General features: G+C 27.1%; 1 protein-coding gene and 1 pseudogene across 1 annotated transcript; both read left to right on the top strand.

The window, feature by feature from the left end:
* The first annotated feature begins 1,456 nt into the window (after positions 1-1,456).
* LOC140663538 (uncharacterized) lies at positions 1,457-5,203 on the top strand (annotated as a pseudogene).
* Positions 5,204-8,052: 2,849 nt separating this feature from the next.
* LOC140664114 (ionotropic receptor 75a-like) lies at positions 8,053-14,378 on the top strand. Its single transcript, XM_072888882.1, has 10 exons — positions 8,053-8,418; positions 9,206-9,369; positions 9,630-9,980; positions 10,209-10,324; positions 10,896-11,066; positions 12,225-12,478; positions 12,597-12,805; positions 12,887-13,161; positions 13,805-13,999; positions 14,075-14,378. The coding sequence occupies exons 1-10, from the start codon at positions 8,241-8,243 to the stop codon at positions 14,154-14,156; spliced, it is 1,995 nt and encodes a 664-aa protein (XP_072744983.1). The 5' UTR covers positions 8,053-8,240; the 3' UTR covers positions 14,157-14,378.
* The last annotated feature ends 2,475 nt before the right edge of the window (positions 14,379-16,853 follow it).

The raw sequence follows: 16,853 nt of genomic DNA, 5'->3' as shown, positions 1-16,853 counted from the left end.
TATAATAATGTATTATAATTAACAGTAAGATGTACACATTTTATTTGTTTAAAAGAAAACTGACAAATCTTTCTCGATACGTCACACATATTTTAGTTTAAAACATGAATATATACAGTTTTCTTTGAAATATATATGTATACAGAAGTTCTGGTATTCAATACGCATCTTTAATTAGCTTTAACTGGTCATGAATATCTAAATCTACGCAGAACTTGAAGAAATAAAATAAAAAAAGTAGCAATTCTTGTACTGTAATTGTTTATAAAACAATAATGACCGCTAATTTATTCACGTTAAATATATAGAAAACATAGATAATATACAAGAAAATATCATAAAAATTTGTTTAAACGATAAAATATATACATGCATTATTATATCCGAATAATAAATCAATTCTTTCTAATCTTTAATCTTTAGTCAACATTTAGTGCTAACAAATAAAATTGTGACTTTACGAACTTGATTATTTGATGAATCGTATTACTTTGAATCGTACTGTTATATTTATCTATTATACACTTACATATAAATAAGAATTTGTAAAAAATATTTATTTGTAAATACAATATATAACACCAATTACATAATGTAATTTTTAAACGGATTGAAGATAAATATAACAAATTCTGTTATATTATATGTATATTCATTACTAAGATAATAAAACGCAATCCATTTAATTAAGACGATAAGTTAAAGTATTTATCTCGCCACAAAACAAGAATATTAATACAAATAATGCAATAAATGTGATGATATTGCATTTAGCTTGTACGAATTACTTTTGATAATAATATTATTTATGTACACTTTTGTATTATTTTATTGATATTATGTAATAATATTAATAATAAAACACAATTGTGTTTTATTATATATTTAATTATATATTACACATAAACAAAATTTCAAGATTTTTGTAAAAAAAAAAGTAAAATATACAAGTACAAATCACACAATTTATATAATTCAGTAGTGTGCAGCAATAAATTAGATATGTAAATGCCAACTGTAGCTTTTCACATAGTAAAATATACACTCCCAACTTTCTCGACTCATTGAGATTCTTTGCACCATTATTAGTGTCTGTCAGATAATGTTTGATGATTGCGTTATTAAAAGTTTGCGAAAACTACGAAAGCTGTAGCAAAAATTATGTTTTGTTATGTGTAATAAATAATTCGTTCACAAACTATATCAACGTAGCATCCATCAGATAAAGATTGAATATTTTATATGTAGTAAAATTTGCATATGCTTATTACTTACGCTTCAATTGTTTCTTCATTATATTTTCCGCCAAGTCATAGACGGTTTCATTATATGCGAAATAATGTAAAACCGATGGATATACTTAAAGATTACGGTGCACGAATCGATATTATCGATCGCGAATATTATTCCGAAAAAATTTCTACGTAGTTGTTCGATGGATACAAGAGCGCTCAGAATGTTCTTCAGTGTCTTGTGTATCTTTGCATTGTCGTTCAATGACATGTTCGCATTTTCTCGTCGGATCGACGATGTTATGTTAAAGTTTCTCGTCGATACGATGCCAATTTTATTTCCTCCGTCAAGGATATCTTTACACTCGTGTATTAGCCACGGCAAGATCTTCGAATTCATCATTTACAAATCAAACAAGCAAGATTTTTTAAAAGTAGTACTTAAAAAACAGATAATTGAATAAATAAAAGCAATATTAAATTATAATAAATAAAAGATTTTGTTGGATCTCAGTTTCTATGATATGATAAACTCGATATACATATATCGTATAATAAATTTTGTTATAAATCGAAATAAAATATATAATATAAGATTAAGATAATTTTTTTTCATTGTAAACAAGAAAATATATATAAAACCGTTCAAAGAATTTTAGTGGTTTTTATGTTTCTTGTTTTCTCAGATGATACGATTAGATTATCTAGGAAACTGTCGAGTCTTTACTTGACTCACAGCATTCACAATAATGTCATTCCCAATTTCGATCGGAGACTTTACGATGACTTGGAACATCAGAATCTGTACGTGTTGGATTTGGACTGCAATTACGCTACTAAAATGTTACGTCAGGTATCAAATATTTTTTAGTACGTATGTCGTAAACACAATGCGAGAACAAACTTATTACTCATCCGCTCTTGAATTAAAAAATAATAAAATAGCTCTGTTAATCATTATTCAATAATCTCACTCGCAATCTATTAACGTTCGTTCATCAATAAATTAAGTTCACTTATCACTAAAATTCATTAATATCAGTCGCAAAGGATTCTTTCGTCCTGTGGTCTTAATAAACAAATTATCATCATTATCTTCTTTTTTTTTAAGATAGATGGATATGAATCGAATGTTCGTTGGGCCGATGAAATGGCTGCTCCTTCAAGATCGAAGAACGCTAATCGATAATGATGATGCCAATATAACTTTTACATATGATGATTCAATTTTGGAGATTTTCAAAAATTTAGCCGTCTATCCTGACAGCGATGTGGTTCTCGCAAAAAGATTCGACGATGATTTTCTTCAACTAATTTTCATATATCGGCCGAGTCCGCAACGAGGAGTGATACGGGAAGATCTTGGAAACTGGACGATCGAGAATAGTTTAGTAATGAGAACTTTCGACGTAGCTTCGACACGCAGAAGAAATCTTCATCAAACAACTCTTAAATCTACTGTCGTGGTATTTTAAATATTATATATAATCATTTTCGAGAAGACTTAAATATCAGCAAAACATAATTGAGAAGAAGAAGCGTTCCATTTTCAAGCTGACATTACAAAATATGTGTACTTCTCTTACATTATTATTTTATCATAAAAAAAGCAGTCTTTTAAAAGATACATGTTTTAATGTGCAACTATTCATAATATATTAATAACTCTGATTTATACAAATTAACGGGGCTTGATAAATTTTTTATTTTGTCATTTGTGATAGATTTGTAAGATAACTGATAAAAATATATTATCACCATATATTATCAAATTACATATTTTTATCTTATGCAGAGTAAATTTCACATTTGTGGATGACTGCGGAGTTAAGGACAAAAATGGAGATTTCGATGGAATGTCTGGACTGTTAATTCAACGCGAGATCGATATCGCTGGCACTATCATGTTTATGACAAGAGAGCGTCGATTTAATCAAATTTATCAACCTAAATGCAGACATTGGGTAAAATCGCAATTAATCTGTGACTAATTAATTTTTTTTCTGCTGTTCTAACATAGTGGATCTATCTGTTAAACAAGGTTTGCTAATTAAAGTGTAATGTAGTATTATTTATAAAAGATAATATTAGGAAAGAAGAGAGAGAGAAAAAGAGATCTTGTTTTAATAAAACACATTATATATGAGTGATGATTAATAATACAATTAACAATGGCTTGTAGATGCAGATTCGTATTTCAACAACCATTATTATCAAGCGTGAAAAATATCTTTATATTACCTTTCGAAAAAAATGTTTGGATAGCCATCGCCGTATTCTTTGTTCTCGTCTTCTGCTTATTATATGCAGCTATGAAATGGGAATATTATCGAAACACAATGAAAAAATCATCAGCCACCTGGAAGCAAACAAATATTGGCCAACCAACATTCGGCGATGATTTTTTAGTTCTTTTAGGAGCGTTTGCTCAACAAAGTACACAATCTAATATGTGAATTAAGTCTTGCAATTATCGACTAGTACGTTAAAATACATGTATTTACAATTTTACAAGTCAATGTATAAACTGTCTTTATATTTACAGGATATTCATACGAGCCCTTCAGCTTACGAGAGTTTCAGTTTGAATAATCATTCTCATGTTATTGGTAGCCTCGCTGAGTCTTTACGCGGCTTACACAGCGAATATCGTAGCTCTTTTACAGTCCCCTACAGATTCTATAAAAACTCTTTCTAATCTCTTGGCTAGTCCGCTAACTTTCGGTGCGGAAGACGTCGTGTACGCTCATTATTTGTTCAACGTTGATAAATTGCAAGAGTTAATTTTTTAAAACAAAAAATTAAATAACAACAAATGTAAGAAAAATAATTCCTATGTGTAGACTTATCAAGATCCCGTTAGAGAAACGATTTTTGAAGAGAAAATTGAGCCAAAAGGACGCAAGTCTTATTGGATATCTTTACAAGAAGGTGTAAGTCGGGTAAAAAATGAATCTTTCGTATTTCACGGTCTGACAACTAGAATATATCAAATCATGCAAGATACATATCAGGAAGAAGAAAAATGCGGCTTAACTGATTATATGAAAGTGATACAACCGCATCTTTCACTACCAAAACAATCGCCATATTTAGAAATAATAAAAAATGTGTAAAAGATTATATTTTGATTTATATCACGTTTTAAAAATATAAATAAATATAGATTTATATAAATTGAAATCTAAAATCAAAATATCATGTCAAAAATATACAGTCAAAAACAAAGTTACAATTGACTCAATGTAAAAATACCGAATTAATTTGCATCTCCAGAAATTAAAAATATAACGCAAAATAAATTAATAGTTACATTTTTATTCAAATTATGCTTATGTGAAAAAACTTAAGTTTTGAAATTATTTATAAACATAACTATGAAAAGAGTATGTACTTTCTCTGTATATGTATTATATCCTCCGAAAAGTAAATATCATTTCAGAAAAAATAAAGTATAAAAATTTATATAAATAATTTATAACATTTTGTGCTTTTTTGATGTTAAGTTTTCAATCATTTGCTTTTAATAATCAATTTTATTTATAATTTAAGCTTAGAGATTAAGTTATACACAAAAATAAAAGATTCTATACGAATTCGCCACATATATGCTTAATAATTTATTTCAGAGCTTTAAAGCTACGAGACTCAAACAACGTGACAAACATCGAATAATCCTAAAAAAGTCAAAGTGCTCGAGTCAGGCTAGCTTCATCAGTATCGGTTTTAAGGAATGCCACTTTGTGTTAGTCTCAATGGGTTATGGAGTGTTACTAAGCCTAATCGTATTTGCATTAGAGTTGTTATGGCACAAAATGTAAGATTTTGTATTATTGTAGACATTTATATTATTGTAAGCTTTAATTATTATGATCATTTGTTTTTACAGACGAAATAAGAGTATAGTCGAAAAAACGATTCCAACTATGATCGAAAAAAAAGATCTCGAAATTTTTGAATATATTGACTAAATTGTTGCAAGAATCATCAAATCACTCATCCCAGATGATATACATTTAGAAGTATAAGGCATTTTAAAAATTTCTGGCAAACAAAATACTTCTTTTTATCCTTCTTTCTTTCCAATTTAAGCGCCAGTGAATGTATGCGAAGAAAAGTTAATAGTCAATATTAATGTAGCGCATGATAGCAGTAGAAAATACATACAATTCTATTTATTTAAGAAAACTTGCAAATCTTTCCCAATACATTACACATTTTAGAAAAAAATATATAGTTTTTCTTGAAATATTTCTACAGAAGTCTTGCGCAATATAACATTTTGCAACATGATTAGTAAAGCACTTGTAATCACGTATATACTAATAAAGATAAAAGTAATATAAGATTTCTTATATTTCCTAGAGCTATTAAAAATTCTAAATCTAGAATTTTTCAAATTTTGTGAAATTATTGTACAATTATTAAGCAATTAGTAATATTATAATAGTAATCATTCTTATAACTTTATAGCTTTATAAAATATCGTGTATTAAATAATATAATGAAATTTTGAATATATAATAAGTATGTATAATATGTAATAAGAATGTCCTTGAATACGTGTTGATATTTGTTGATTACAATAACATTTATCGATATTTCGTGAATTATTAATAAAAGTAGAAAAAGTAGGTCTGTGCCAATCCTTGATTATCACAAAGTATTAAAAAAAATTAATTAAAGTAACCTTCTTTTTAAAATTTTTTTAAGTCAAAAATTTATAAATAAATAAATATATATATAATTTATTTATTTATTCATGGTAAATATGTATAAGTACTAGCCCAGCGTAAACTCAATTTTTTTTTATAAATATACTTTTCAGTATGTACATTGAAAGTACATGCTAAAGAACGTGCAGATGGGAAATATGAATATTATTTTTAAAAATAATTGTATAAACCTTATATTCATTGTTTCCTTATCATATTATAATTATATTGTAGCACATTTGTATAAATGAATAAAAATAAAATATTTTATTATCGCGTTTTGTATGTTTATTACGAAGAGATAGACTTTTCATTGAGTATTTGTAGCAATCAAAAATTTATATAAATGTTGAATTTCAAAGATATTTGTTCTGACATATCATATAATGTGAGGAATTTTATATCATAAAATCTAAGTTTTCGAAAAAATTAAAGAATGAAGTAAAAGAAAGAAAAAAAAAATAATCCTTGTGCTGTTTATAAAACATTAATGATATCGTTGTTTCGTTCATGATTTCGCATATCTGCGAAAATAACATATTAAAAAAATTTTATAAGAATTAAAAATTTAGTTTAGAGATTATTTTCCTCTAATAGTAAATCATTTTCATTTTTTTATTCCTTAGCCACAGAATGCTATTTAACATTAAATAAAGTGTTTTCACAAACTTGATTATCTGATATAAGAATCTTAAGTTAAGTAATCAAAAATTTTTTTAATTTTAGTATTTTAATTTATCATCGCGATATTTAATTTAATGCAAAATCAATTTGTCTGATATCATGATGGCGTTTAACAATGTATGTATTAAACATGAACGTAAAACTGTAAATTTTTCTCTTGCGATAAAAAAGATACATAAAATAATTTCTCGAAAGTTACAACCGCAATTTAAACATAATAAAAGAAATATATGTCAGCTGATTCTTCAGTAGATTCTTTAAATTTCTTATACTGTCACTATTATTTCGAATAATGAAATTTGCATTGATCGAAAAACAACATTGAGAACAAAGAAAGATACGCGGTAAAAAACATTTTGTATTTTTGTTGAAATTTTCTTGTGTAGAAATTTTTGTGTTAAATTTTTAACATACTCTTATGTTAATATAACATACTGTCTTTATGTTATTTTAACTTTTCTGCATTGCGTTAATATTCACCTAATTTCTAAGAGTTAAAACAACACAATTAATAAGAAAATCTTACACTAATTCACATTTTTGTGTTAATTTTTTACATATTATTTGTGTTATTTGTTTACATATTTGCCTTCTGTTAAATTAACATTGAAATTAGAGTGGATAAATTGGGACACGAGAAATGTGTTAAATTTAACACAAAATTTTTTACTGTGTAATTATAAATTGTGTCTTAAGAAGTATACGGAAATATAGATGATCCGCTGATAGATTATGGTAAATTATATTATATCAAACGAGTATCCATCAAACATTGTTAATTATCTGAATTATAATAATACTCGTTATCATCGATGCTTCCCATTTCTCTAGTCGACGGCATTATTGTAAAATTTATCGTAATACCTGTTGTATTCTCACTTTCGAGAATATCTCTGTAATGTTGGTTGTTTATTCTGTTAATCTAATAAATTAGAGTTATCAATAAAAATTATAGAAGCTTCAACTGGCTCCAAAAATCACACAATCACCATTTTTTCTTTATTTTACGCATCTGTACTAATCTTCTAATTATCATCTAACGATCAGTATCTGATAAATAGTAAAATAAATGCAGACACATTACACTTTGGCAAAAAGAATTTGCCAACATATTTGAAAACAAAAGTAAAATACACGTGCACAAACCGTACAATTTGCATAATTCCATGAATTATATACTGTTCAGCTGTGGCTTTTCTCACACTAAAACATAAACTTCCGATTTCCTGAGTCATCAAATTCTTTACGCTATTATTATCAACTCAATTTAAGTTCGACAATTGCACTATTAAAATAAATTTGTTAAACTTTATCTTAATGAAAGTGTTAAAATTTAAAACACGTTTCGCGATATATAAAATCATTTCGCAGATTATATCATGTCAACGTAGCATCTGTCAAGATTGAATATTTCATGTGCAATAATAATGTTCGCATTGCACACATGCTATGGAACGTCAATTCTTCCTTCATTATATTTTTCCTTCATCCATCCATCCATCCATACGGTTCTTTTATTACATGCAAAATTATGTGAAAAGATTACGGTATAATCGGCATTATCAGTCCCGATCATTTTATATCGAAAAAATTTCTGAGCAGTCGTTTAATGGATACAAGAGCGGTCAGAATGTTTCCCATTGTTTTGTGTATTCTTGCTCTGTCATTCAATGGCATGATCGTATTCTCTCGTCAAATCGATGATGTTATTCTAAACTTCATCAACGATACAATGCCTATTTTATTCTCCCCATCGAGGATATCTCTACACTTGTGTATCAGTTCTGGTAAGATTTCGAACACACTATTTATATATAAAACAAGTAAAATTATATATATATATATATATATATATATTCGTAATATATATATAAACCTCGTTATATATAGAAATATAATAGCGTCTTTCATTGAAAAAATTCGCTGGCACTTAGTGCCCTCCAGTTTTTGAATATTTTGTCGGGATTACACAAAACGCCACCAGTTCTAGCTAGTTCTACACTCTCAATGGAATATGCTTGTGACACAATTAAAAAAATATATATATATATATATAAAACCTTAAAAAATTAAGTATTATTACCTGATCATCGGTCTTTAAGTGAATAATAAATCTACATAATTCATAATTTTTAGCTTTATATTTTTCGTATTTGTAATAAGAAATAGAATTTCATCTTCACTTGATGAAGATAAAGATCCTAAAAATTCACTTGCAAAACATAAATCCATATTTTTTATCACAACAATAAACAGTTCAAATTCAAATAGTGTAACACTGAAGTGAGGCCCGGCTTCTAAACTCGAGACCAATTTTACTCAGTGAGCACTAACAATAAGAACATTTTGTGCTCCCAATAAAATGTGCTCCACTCAAAACATGCTCACTAATACTACCAATGAAATACGCTTCAAGCACTCAGTGTTGCTAGTGCAAGCGAGTGTTTCCCAATGGAAGGCGCTATAAGACTAGTGTATAGCTATGAGATTACAATAATTTTTTTTTCATTTTACGTAAAATATATAAAAATGTTCAAAGAATTTTAATAATTTTTACTTTTCGCCTTCTTTTAGATGACACGATTAAATTATCTAGAAAACTGTCGAGTCTTCACTTGATGCACGGCATCCACAATGTCATTCCCGATTTCGACCAGAAAATTTATGATGACTTGGAACATCAGAATCTGTACGTGTTGGATTTGGACTGCAATTACGCTACTGAAATGTTACGTCAGGTATCAAATATTTTTTAGTACGTATGTCGTAAACACAATGCGAGAACAAACATATTGCTCATCAGCTCTTGAATTAAAAAATAATAAAATAGCTCTGTTAATCAATATTAATAATCTCACTCGCAATCTATTAATGTTCATTCACCAATAAATTAAGTTTACTTATCACTAAAATTCATTAATATCAGTCGCAAAGGATTCTTTCGTCTTGTGGTCTTAATAAACAAATTATCATCATTATTTCTTATTTGACATAATAGGTGGATATGAATCGAATGTTCGTTGCACCGATGAAATGGCTGTTCCTTCAAGATCGAAGAACGCTAATCGATAATGATGATGCCAATATAACTTTTACATATGATGATTCAATTTTGGAGATTTTCAAAGATTTAGCCGTCTATCCTGACAGCGATGTGGTTCTCGCAAAAAGATTCGACGATGATTTTCTTCAACTAATTTCCATATATCGGCCGAGTTCTCAACGAGGAGTGATATGGGAAGATCGCGGTAATTGGACAGTCGAGAATAAAATACGACTGAGGACTTTTGACGTGGCTTCGGCACGAAGAAGAAATCTTCAACAAACAACTCTAAAATCTGTTGTCGTGGTATTTGAAATATTACGTATATGTATTCATCTTCGAGATGCATTTACATATCAACTAAATATCAAGAATTTTTTTTCCACTCATAAACTAATATAAATATGCGTAAAATATATAGAATAAACAAGAAAAATAAAGTTCAAATACGAGATGTATAAATCAATATATTAAAAAGTCTTAACTTTTTATATACATATATACAGATATATTTTTTTTCTTTTTCAATTCCAGATGACGAATCCTGATACTATCAATCATTTGACTGATTATAAGAATAAAATTATAGATCCGCTTTCGAAGGCTAATTATATCTGGATAGTCCACCTAATAAATCGGATGAATGCAACGTGAGTCATGTTGCTTCCTGACTTTAAATTTGTCAATAATAAAAGAATGTATAATGTTATAATAATAAATAGTAGCCAATAATAATGGACGATTTTGTTAATTATCTGTGAATTAATTAGAAATGCTCAAAATGATATAATAAAATCATAATTCGACCTCAAGTATAACGAAATCATAGATTAGTGTAATCATGGTAGTAATTGAATTGATATAACATGTAGATGTCAAAAATGTTTATAATTGTTTTTTACCTATGATATGTACATGATCATGTAATTATGGGTATAAATATAATTGTCTAATTTGTCTAATTAAATATCCCATATTTATTGGCAAAAATTATATGTAACTAAAAAATTTCAATATTTTAAAGGACACATGTTTTAATCTGCAACTAATCCTAAGAGATAAATATCTCTGATTTATACAAAATAACAATATTTTATAATACAATATAAATAACGAGAATTAATAAATTTTTTGTTTCGACGTTCATTTATGAAGATTCGTAAGATAACTGGCAAGAATCAATTAAATCGTCATCAAATTTCATATTTTTATCTTATGCAGGATAAATTTCACATATGTGAATGACTGGGGACAAAACTACGGAAATGGATCTTTCGGCGGAATGACTGGGCTACTGGCTCGACGTGAGGTCGACATCCCAGGCACTTGCATGTTAATTGTAGAAGATCGCATGCATGTAATAAAATATATCCACCTACAAACACGTGTTAGGTAAAATTTCAGATTTGATCTTTGAAAGTAAATTCTTTCTTTACTGCAATGTTATAACATATAATGGAACTATCCCACTACAGAACATATAAAACGGTATGCTAATCAAAGACTAATGTCATGCAGTAATACATAGTATCATATATAAAAGAAATTTCTAAAGACTTACTTTTTTAAAAAGACTTAAAAAATCACTAACAATAAGTATAACGATTAAAAAACTGTTATATACGTTATTATATATTATAATATTATATACGTATATACATAAAAAACTGTTTTAAAAATAGTATTATTATTTGATAAATAACTGTTATAAAAAGTGTTGTTATGCATATTACAATTATAATAATTGTTTAAAGAAAGATTAATTGTTTTAAGAAAATAAATAATCATATAATAATTATATATTTTTGTTTAATGCTTGTTAAATATTTTGTGTAATTTTTGTCTCAGAAAAATGTTTTTATTTGTCACAACTTATTTTTTTTACGTTAAATTAATAAAAATGAAAAATCTTACGAATCTACACTACACAAAAAGTTAAAGGGCCACTTTTTTCCATGTAAAAAAAGCCAATTTTCAAGTAGTTGTAATTTCCTTAAAAATAATCGGAATAAGATCAATAAATAAACGTTTCAAAGATTGAAGTTTCTAGTTTTAGAATCTTTAAATGAGTTTCAATTCTTCCTATTCGTTATAAAATTACATTGTAAGAAAGTTGCAACTACTTGAAAATTGGCCTTTTTTTATATGGAAAAAAGCGACTTTTTAATTTTTTTGTGTAGTGTATAATTCAAGTTTGTGAGAAAATTTTCGAAAATTTGTCTCAATTTTTATATCACTAATGTTAATCAAACCTGATTAACATACCGTTCTAAAATCTAATAATTTACTGCTAGTTTTCATCATCAACAGCCTTAATATTGTAATTAATATCAACTATCACTTCCTATTGTTCTGATTCTTGTTTCAAGCCTATTTATCTGCTTAGCATACAGTTCTAAAATCTAACAATTTGCTTCTAAGATTTATCATCAACAATATTAATAAATAATAATAACTTCCAATTGTTTATACCCAATCATATTAGTCCTAATTACTTATTTTGGATATATTAATTGCTAATATTGATATAATATATAAAATTATGTATAGATTTAGATTTGTATTTCGACAACCATTATTATCAAGCGTGAAAAATATCTTCACATTACCGTTTGAAAGAAATGTTTGGATAGCCATCGCCGTATTCCTTGTTCTCGTCTTCTGCTTATTATATGCAGCTATGAAATGGGAATATTATCGAAACACAATGAAAAAATCATCAGCCACTTGGAAACAAACAAATATTGGTCAGCCAACATTCGGGGATGACCTTCTAGTTCTTTTAGGAGCGTTTGCTCAACAAGGTATATAATTTATAGTAATATGAAATATATTATGCAATTATCAACTTGTACGTTAAAATATTTATACTTTTATAAGCAAATTTATAAATTATCTTTATATTTATCTATATATTTACAGGATATTCATACGAGCCGTTCAGAGTTTCAGCTCGAATCATCACTCTCATGTTACTGGTAGCTTCGCTAAGTCTTTATGCGGCTTACACAGCGAATATTGTAGCTCTTTTACAGTCCCCTTCAGACTCTATAAAAACCCTCTCTGATCTCTTGAATAGTCCGTTAACTCTCGGTGCAGAAGATATCCAATATGCTCATTATATGTTCAAGGTTGATAAATTACAAAAGTTTATATTCTAACATAAGAAATTAAATAATAAGAAATATGAGAGAATTAATTTGTTTGTGTAGACTTTTCAAGACCCCACTAGGAAAGCGATCTATGAAGAGAGAATAGAGCCGAAAGGACGCAAGTCTAATTGGATTTCCATGGAAGAAGGTGTAAGACGAATAAAAAATGAAACTTTTGCATTTCACGCTATGGATACTAAGATATATCATATCATGCAAGAAACATATCAGGAAGATGAAAAGTGCGGTATAACTGATATCAATTATATACACATGGTAGAAAATCATCTGCCATTACCAAAACAATCGCCCTATTTAGAGATAATAAAAATTGGGTAAAAAATTTTAAATCGCTTTTTTAAAATAATAATAATTAAAAATGTAAAATTAAACTTTAATATTAAAATATCATATCAAATGTATATACTTATAAATGTATACTTAGTATATGTGTGTGTGTTTTATTTTTAAAATATTGATTGATACAAATATTTTGAAATTTACTTTTCTTTTTTATAAAATTGTCGTAAATCACCGTAATCGCTGTAAACTTTTGTTTTTGTCTTAAACTTTATTTTTTCGGACAGAATCGTACAGCACATATGTAAAGAATAATAATTTTAAAATTTGATATAAATACAAATATGACGTAAAGCAGATTAATACAGATTAAATGTTATGATTTTTAAATGTTTTCTAATGTTTTTATGCTTATATTGAAAAATTGTGTTTTTAAAATTATTTATAAAAATGTCTATAAAAGAGATATTTACTTTTTTTTTATGTGTGTTATCTTCTCTAGAAAGTAAATATAATGTTAGAAAAAAAAGTTTAATCGACATTTTCATACGTAACACTTATGCTGGCTTCTTGATTTTAGGTTTTAAATTATTTTTAATCGTTCATTTTCAACAATAAATTTTTTCTTAAGATACTAGAACAATTTGCGATACATATTTTTAATGTTTATTTTTTCAGAGCTTTGAGATTACAAGAATACGGACTTAAACAACGTGACGAATATCGATTATTAACAAATAAGCCAAAGTGCATGAATCAGGGCAGCTTCATCAGTATCGGTTTTACAGAATGCCATTTTGTAATAGTTACATTTGCTTACGGATTATTGCTTAGCCTAATCATATTTACACTCGAGTTGCTGTGGTGTAAAATGTAAGGTTTAAGGCAAATCTCATTCACGCACATTTATATATGTATCTTATTGTAATCTTATATTTTCTTTTACAGTCGAAATAAGAATACAATCAAAGAAACGGTTCCAACTACAATAGAAAAAAAAGATTTCGAAATAACCGAATATATTGACTAGGTTGCTGCAAGAATCCTATACACAAATGATGGATATTCAGACATATAATTTTTTTAAATTTCTGACTAAATAAATAAAGCACTTCTTTTCTTCCCGATTTAAATGTCCGCGCGCGAAGAAAAGATGATATTCATTATTAATATAGTGTATAATAATTAGTAATTAACAGTAGAAAGTATATACAAATTCTAGTTGTTTGAAACAAAACTAGCAACTCTTTTTCGATACATTACATATTTTAGCTTCAAAAAAAATATATAGTTTTCCTTATAATATATAAAATTCTTATCGTACATTTTGTAACATGATTAATAAAACTTGTAGTCACATATATGTTAATAAATATTGTTCATCTTATTATTGGTATATTCCTCAAGTGTAAGAACTAATCAATATCGTATTTACACTTGATTCTTTATAACGAAAAAAGCAATCTTTATCGAGAAATATTAATATATTAATTAAAAATTTACGCACTGATGATTTAACATTTATTGTGATTATATCAGAAAGTTGCAAAAATATACTGTTTTGTTAATGTATTTTTATTTAATGATACGTATAATTTATTTATACTTGACAACGTATATATCAACTTATTAATCTAAATCTTAATATAAATAATAATAAATAATACAAAATTTTATAACAAGTATAAGTAACTTTAACATGGATAGATGCCACAGATCACGGAAAGACTTTCTTTCTAAATTTCACTAACAATTCAGATATAAATATCTCTGTCATTTTTTTCAAAGTTAATTCTGCGTACCTAAAAAAATTTAGCTGCAAGACAATTTTTTTAAGTAAAAAAATTATTTTACTGATTGCATTTAACATATAAACAAACGCTTTTCAAAAATATTTTATTTTCAAATACAACATGCATACAATCAATTATATAATATAATTTTAAAAACGATTAAAAGATAATATAATATTAATAATATATATTATATATTCATCAATCTGTTTGTTTAAAGCGATAAAATACTTATGTATTTTATGTACTTTATATTTATGTAAATATTTCGCCACAAAAACGGATAGAGATAAATGACAAAAAGGGATAAGTGTCATAAACAGAATAAAGGTGACAATATTTAACTTGTACGAATCACTCTTGACAATAAAATTATTTATACATTAATTAATAAAACAAATGTGTTTATACACTACACGTAAGCAACATATGTGCAAATAAAAGTCAGATATACTATTACATACAAATTACACAATTTGTGAAATGCAGTAATAAATTATATAAATCTCAGCTGTAGCTTTTCGCACGAAAACTCTGCATTTCTTATAGTATCATCGAAATTCTTTACACTATTATTAGCATCTCAGTTAATATTCAATGATTACCCTATTAAGACAAATTTGTGAGAACTATAGAACTGGAAAGCTAGCAAAACCTTTTAAAATAACACGTTTCGCGATACGTACCGAATAATCAGTCCGCAGATTATATCATATCAACGTAATATCCGTCGCAAAGAATAAATCTTTCATAACCAGCAATAATGTTCGCATTGCACGCATGCTTATTGCACGACAAATGTCCATTTTTCTGCGGATCTATAAGCAGTTTCATTATATAGGCGAAATCATGTAAAACTGGGAAAAAATTACGGTGCACAGAAAATCTATATTATTGATTCGAAATATTGTACTGAAAATCTCTGCGTAGTAGTTTGATGAATACAAAAGTGACCAAAATATTCCCCATTGTCTTGTGTATTCTTGCATTGTCGTCTAATGACATAATCGATGACGTTATTCTAAAATTTATCAACGATACAATGCCAATTTTATTCACCCCCTCGAGAATATCTCTACACTTGTGCATCAGTTATGGCAAGATCTTCGAATACACCATATCAAACAAGCAAAATTTTTAGAAATTAGCGTTTACACAATAAATAAAAATAATCGCTGTAAAAGAAAAATTTCATATTTCGTCTAGTGTTGAAGTGAGAGTGACCATTGTGTGAGAAAGTTTATTTTTTTTCAAGCAAAATTGTTAAGGTTATTTCAAAGGTACTTTGATTTTTTTTAAACTGACATGTGCTTTTTATTAAGTTTTTTATTACATATAATTGTAGCCCGTCTTTTGACGAGTAAAATGACCACACATAATTAAGGTCATATCAAGTTTACAATGAAAAAACGTGAAATGACAGAAAGCGTTCAATTCTTGTTGCGTCAAGGTGTCTTTGAAATGACTTTAACGACTTTACTTAAAAGTCAGATATCAAACAGTTGTTAGAAAATAAGAATTTCATATCTTGTGCATTTTCAAACATATTTGCCTGTAACATCTTTAATGATTCACTCTATATATAATATATTCGTTAAATCTCATTAAATATCAAAATAAAATATTGCATAGCTATAAGATCACAATAACCTCTTTCTATTTTAAGCAAGATATATAAAAAAGTTTAAAGAATTTTAATAATATTTACTTTGCTTCTTCTTTCAAATGACACGATTAAATTATCCAGGAAACTATCGAGTTTTCAGTTGATGTTTGATATCCATAATAATATCATTTCACATATCGACCGAAGAATTTACGATAATTTGGAACATCAGAATCTGTACGTGTTGAATCTAGACTGCAATTATGTTACTAAAATATTACGTCAGGTATCAAGTATTTTTTAGTATATTTGTTATAAATACGACGAA

The sequence above is a fragment of the Anoplolepis gracilipes genome, chromosome 3 (assembly GCF_047496725.1).
Source record: "Anoplolepis gracilipes chromosome 3, ASM4749672v1, whole genome shotgun sequence".
NCBI lineage: Eukaryota > Metazoa > Arthropoda > Insecta > Hymenoptera > Formicidae > Anoplolepis > Anoplolepis gracilipes.
The sequence above is the reverse complement of the archived record's forward strand: the minus strand, read 5'-3'. Positions and strand labels throughout refer to the sequence as shown.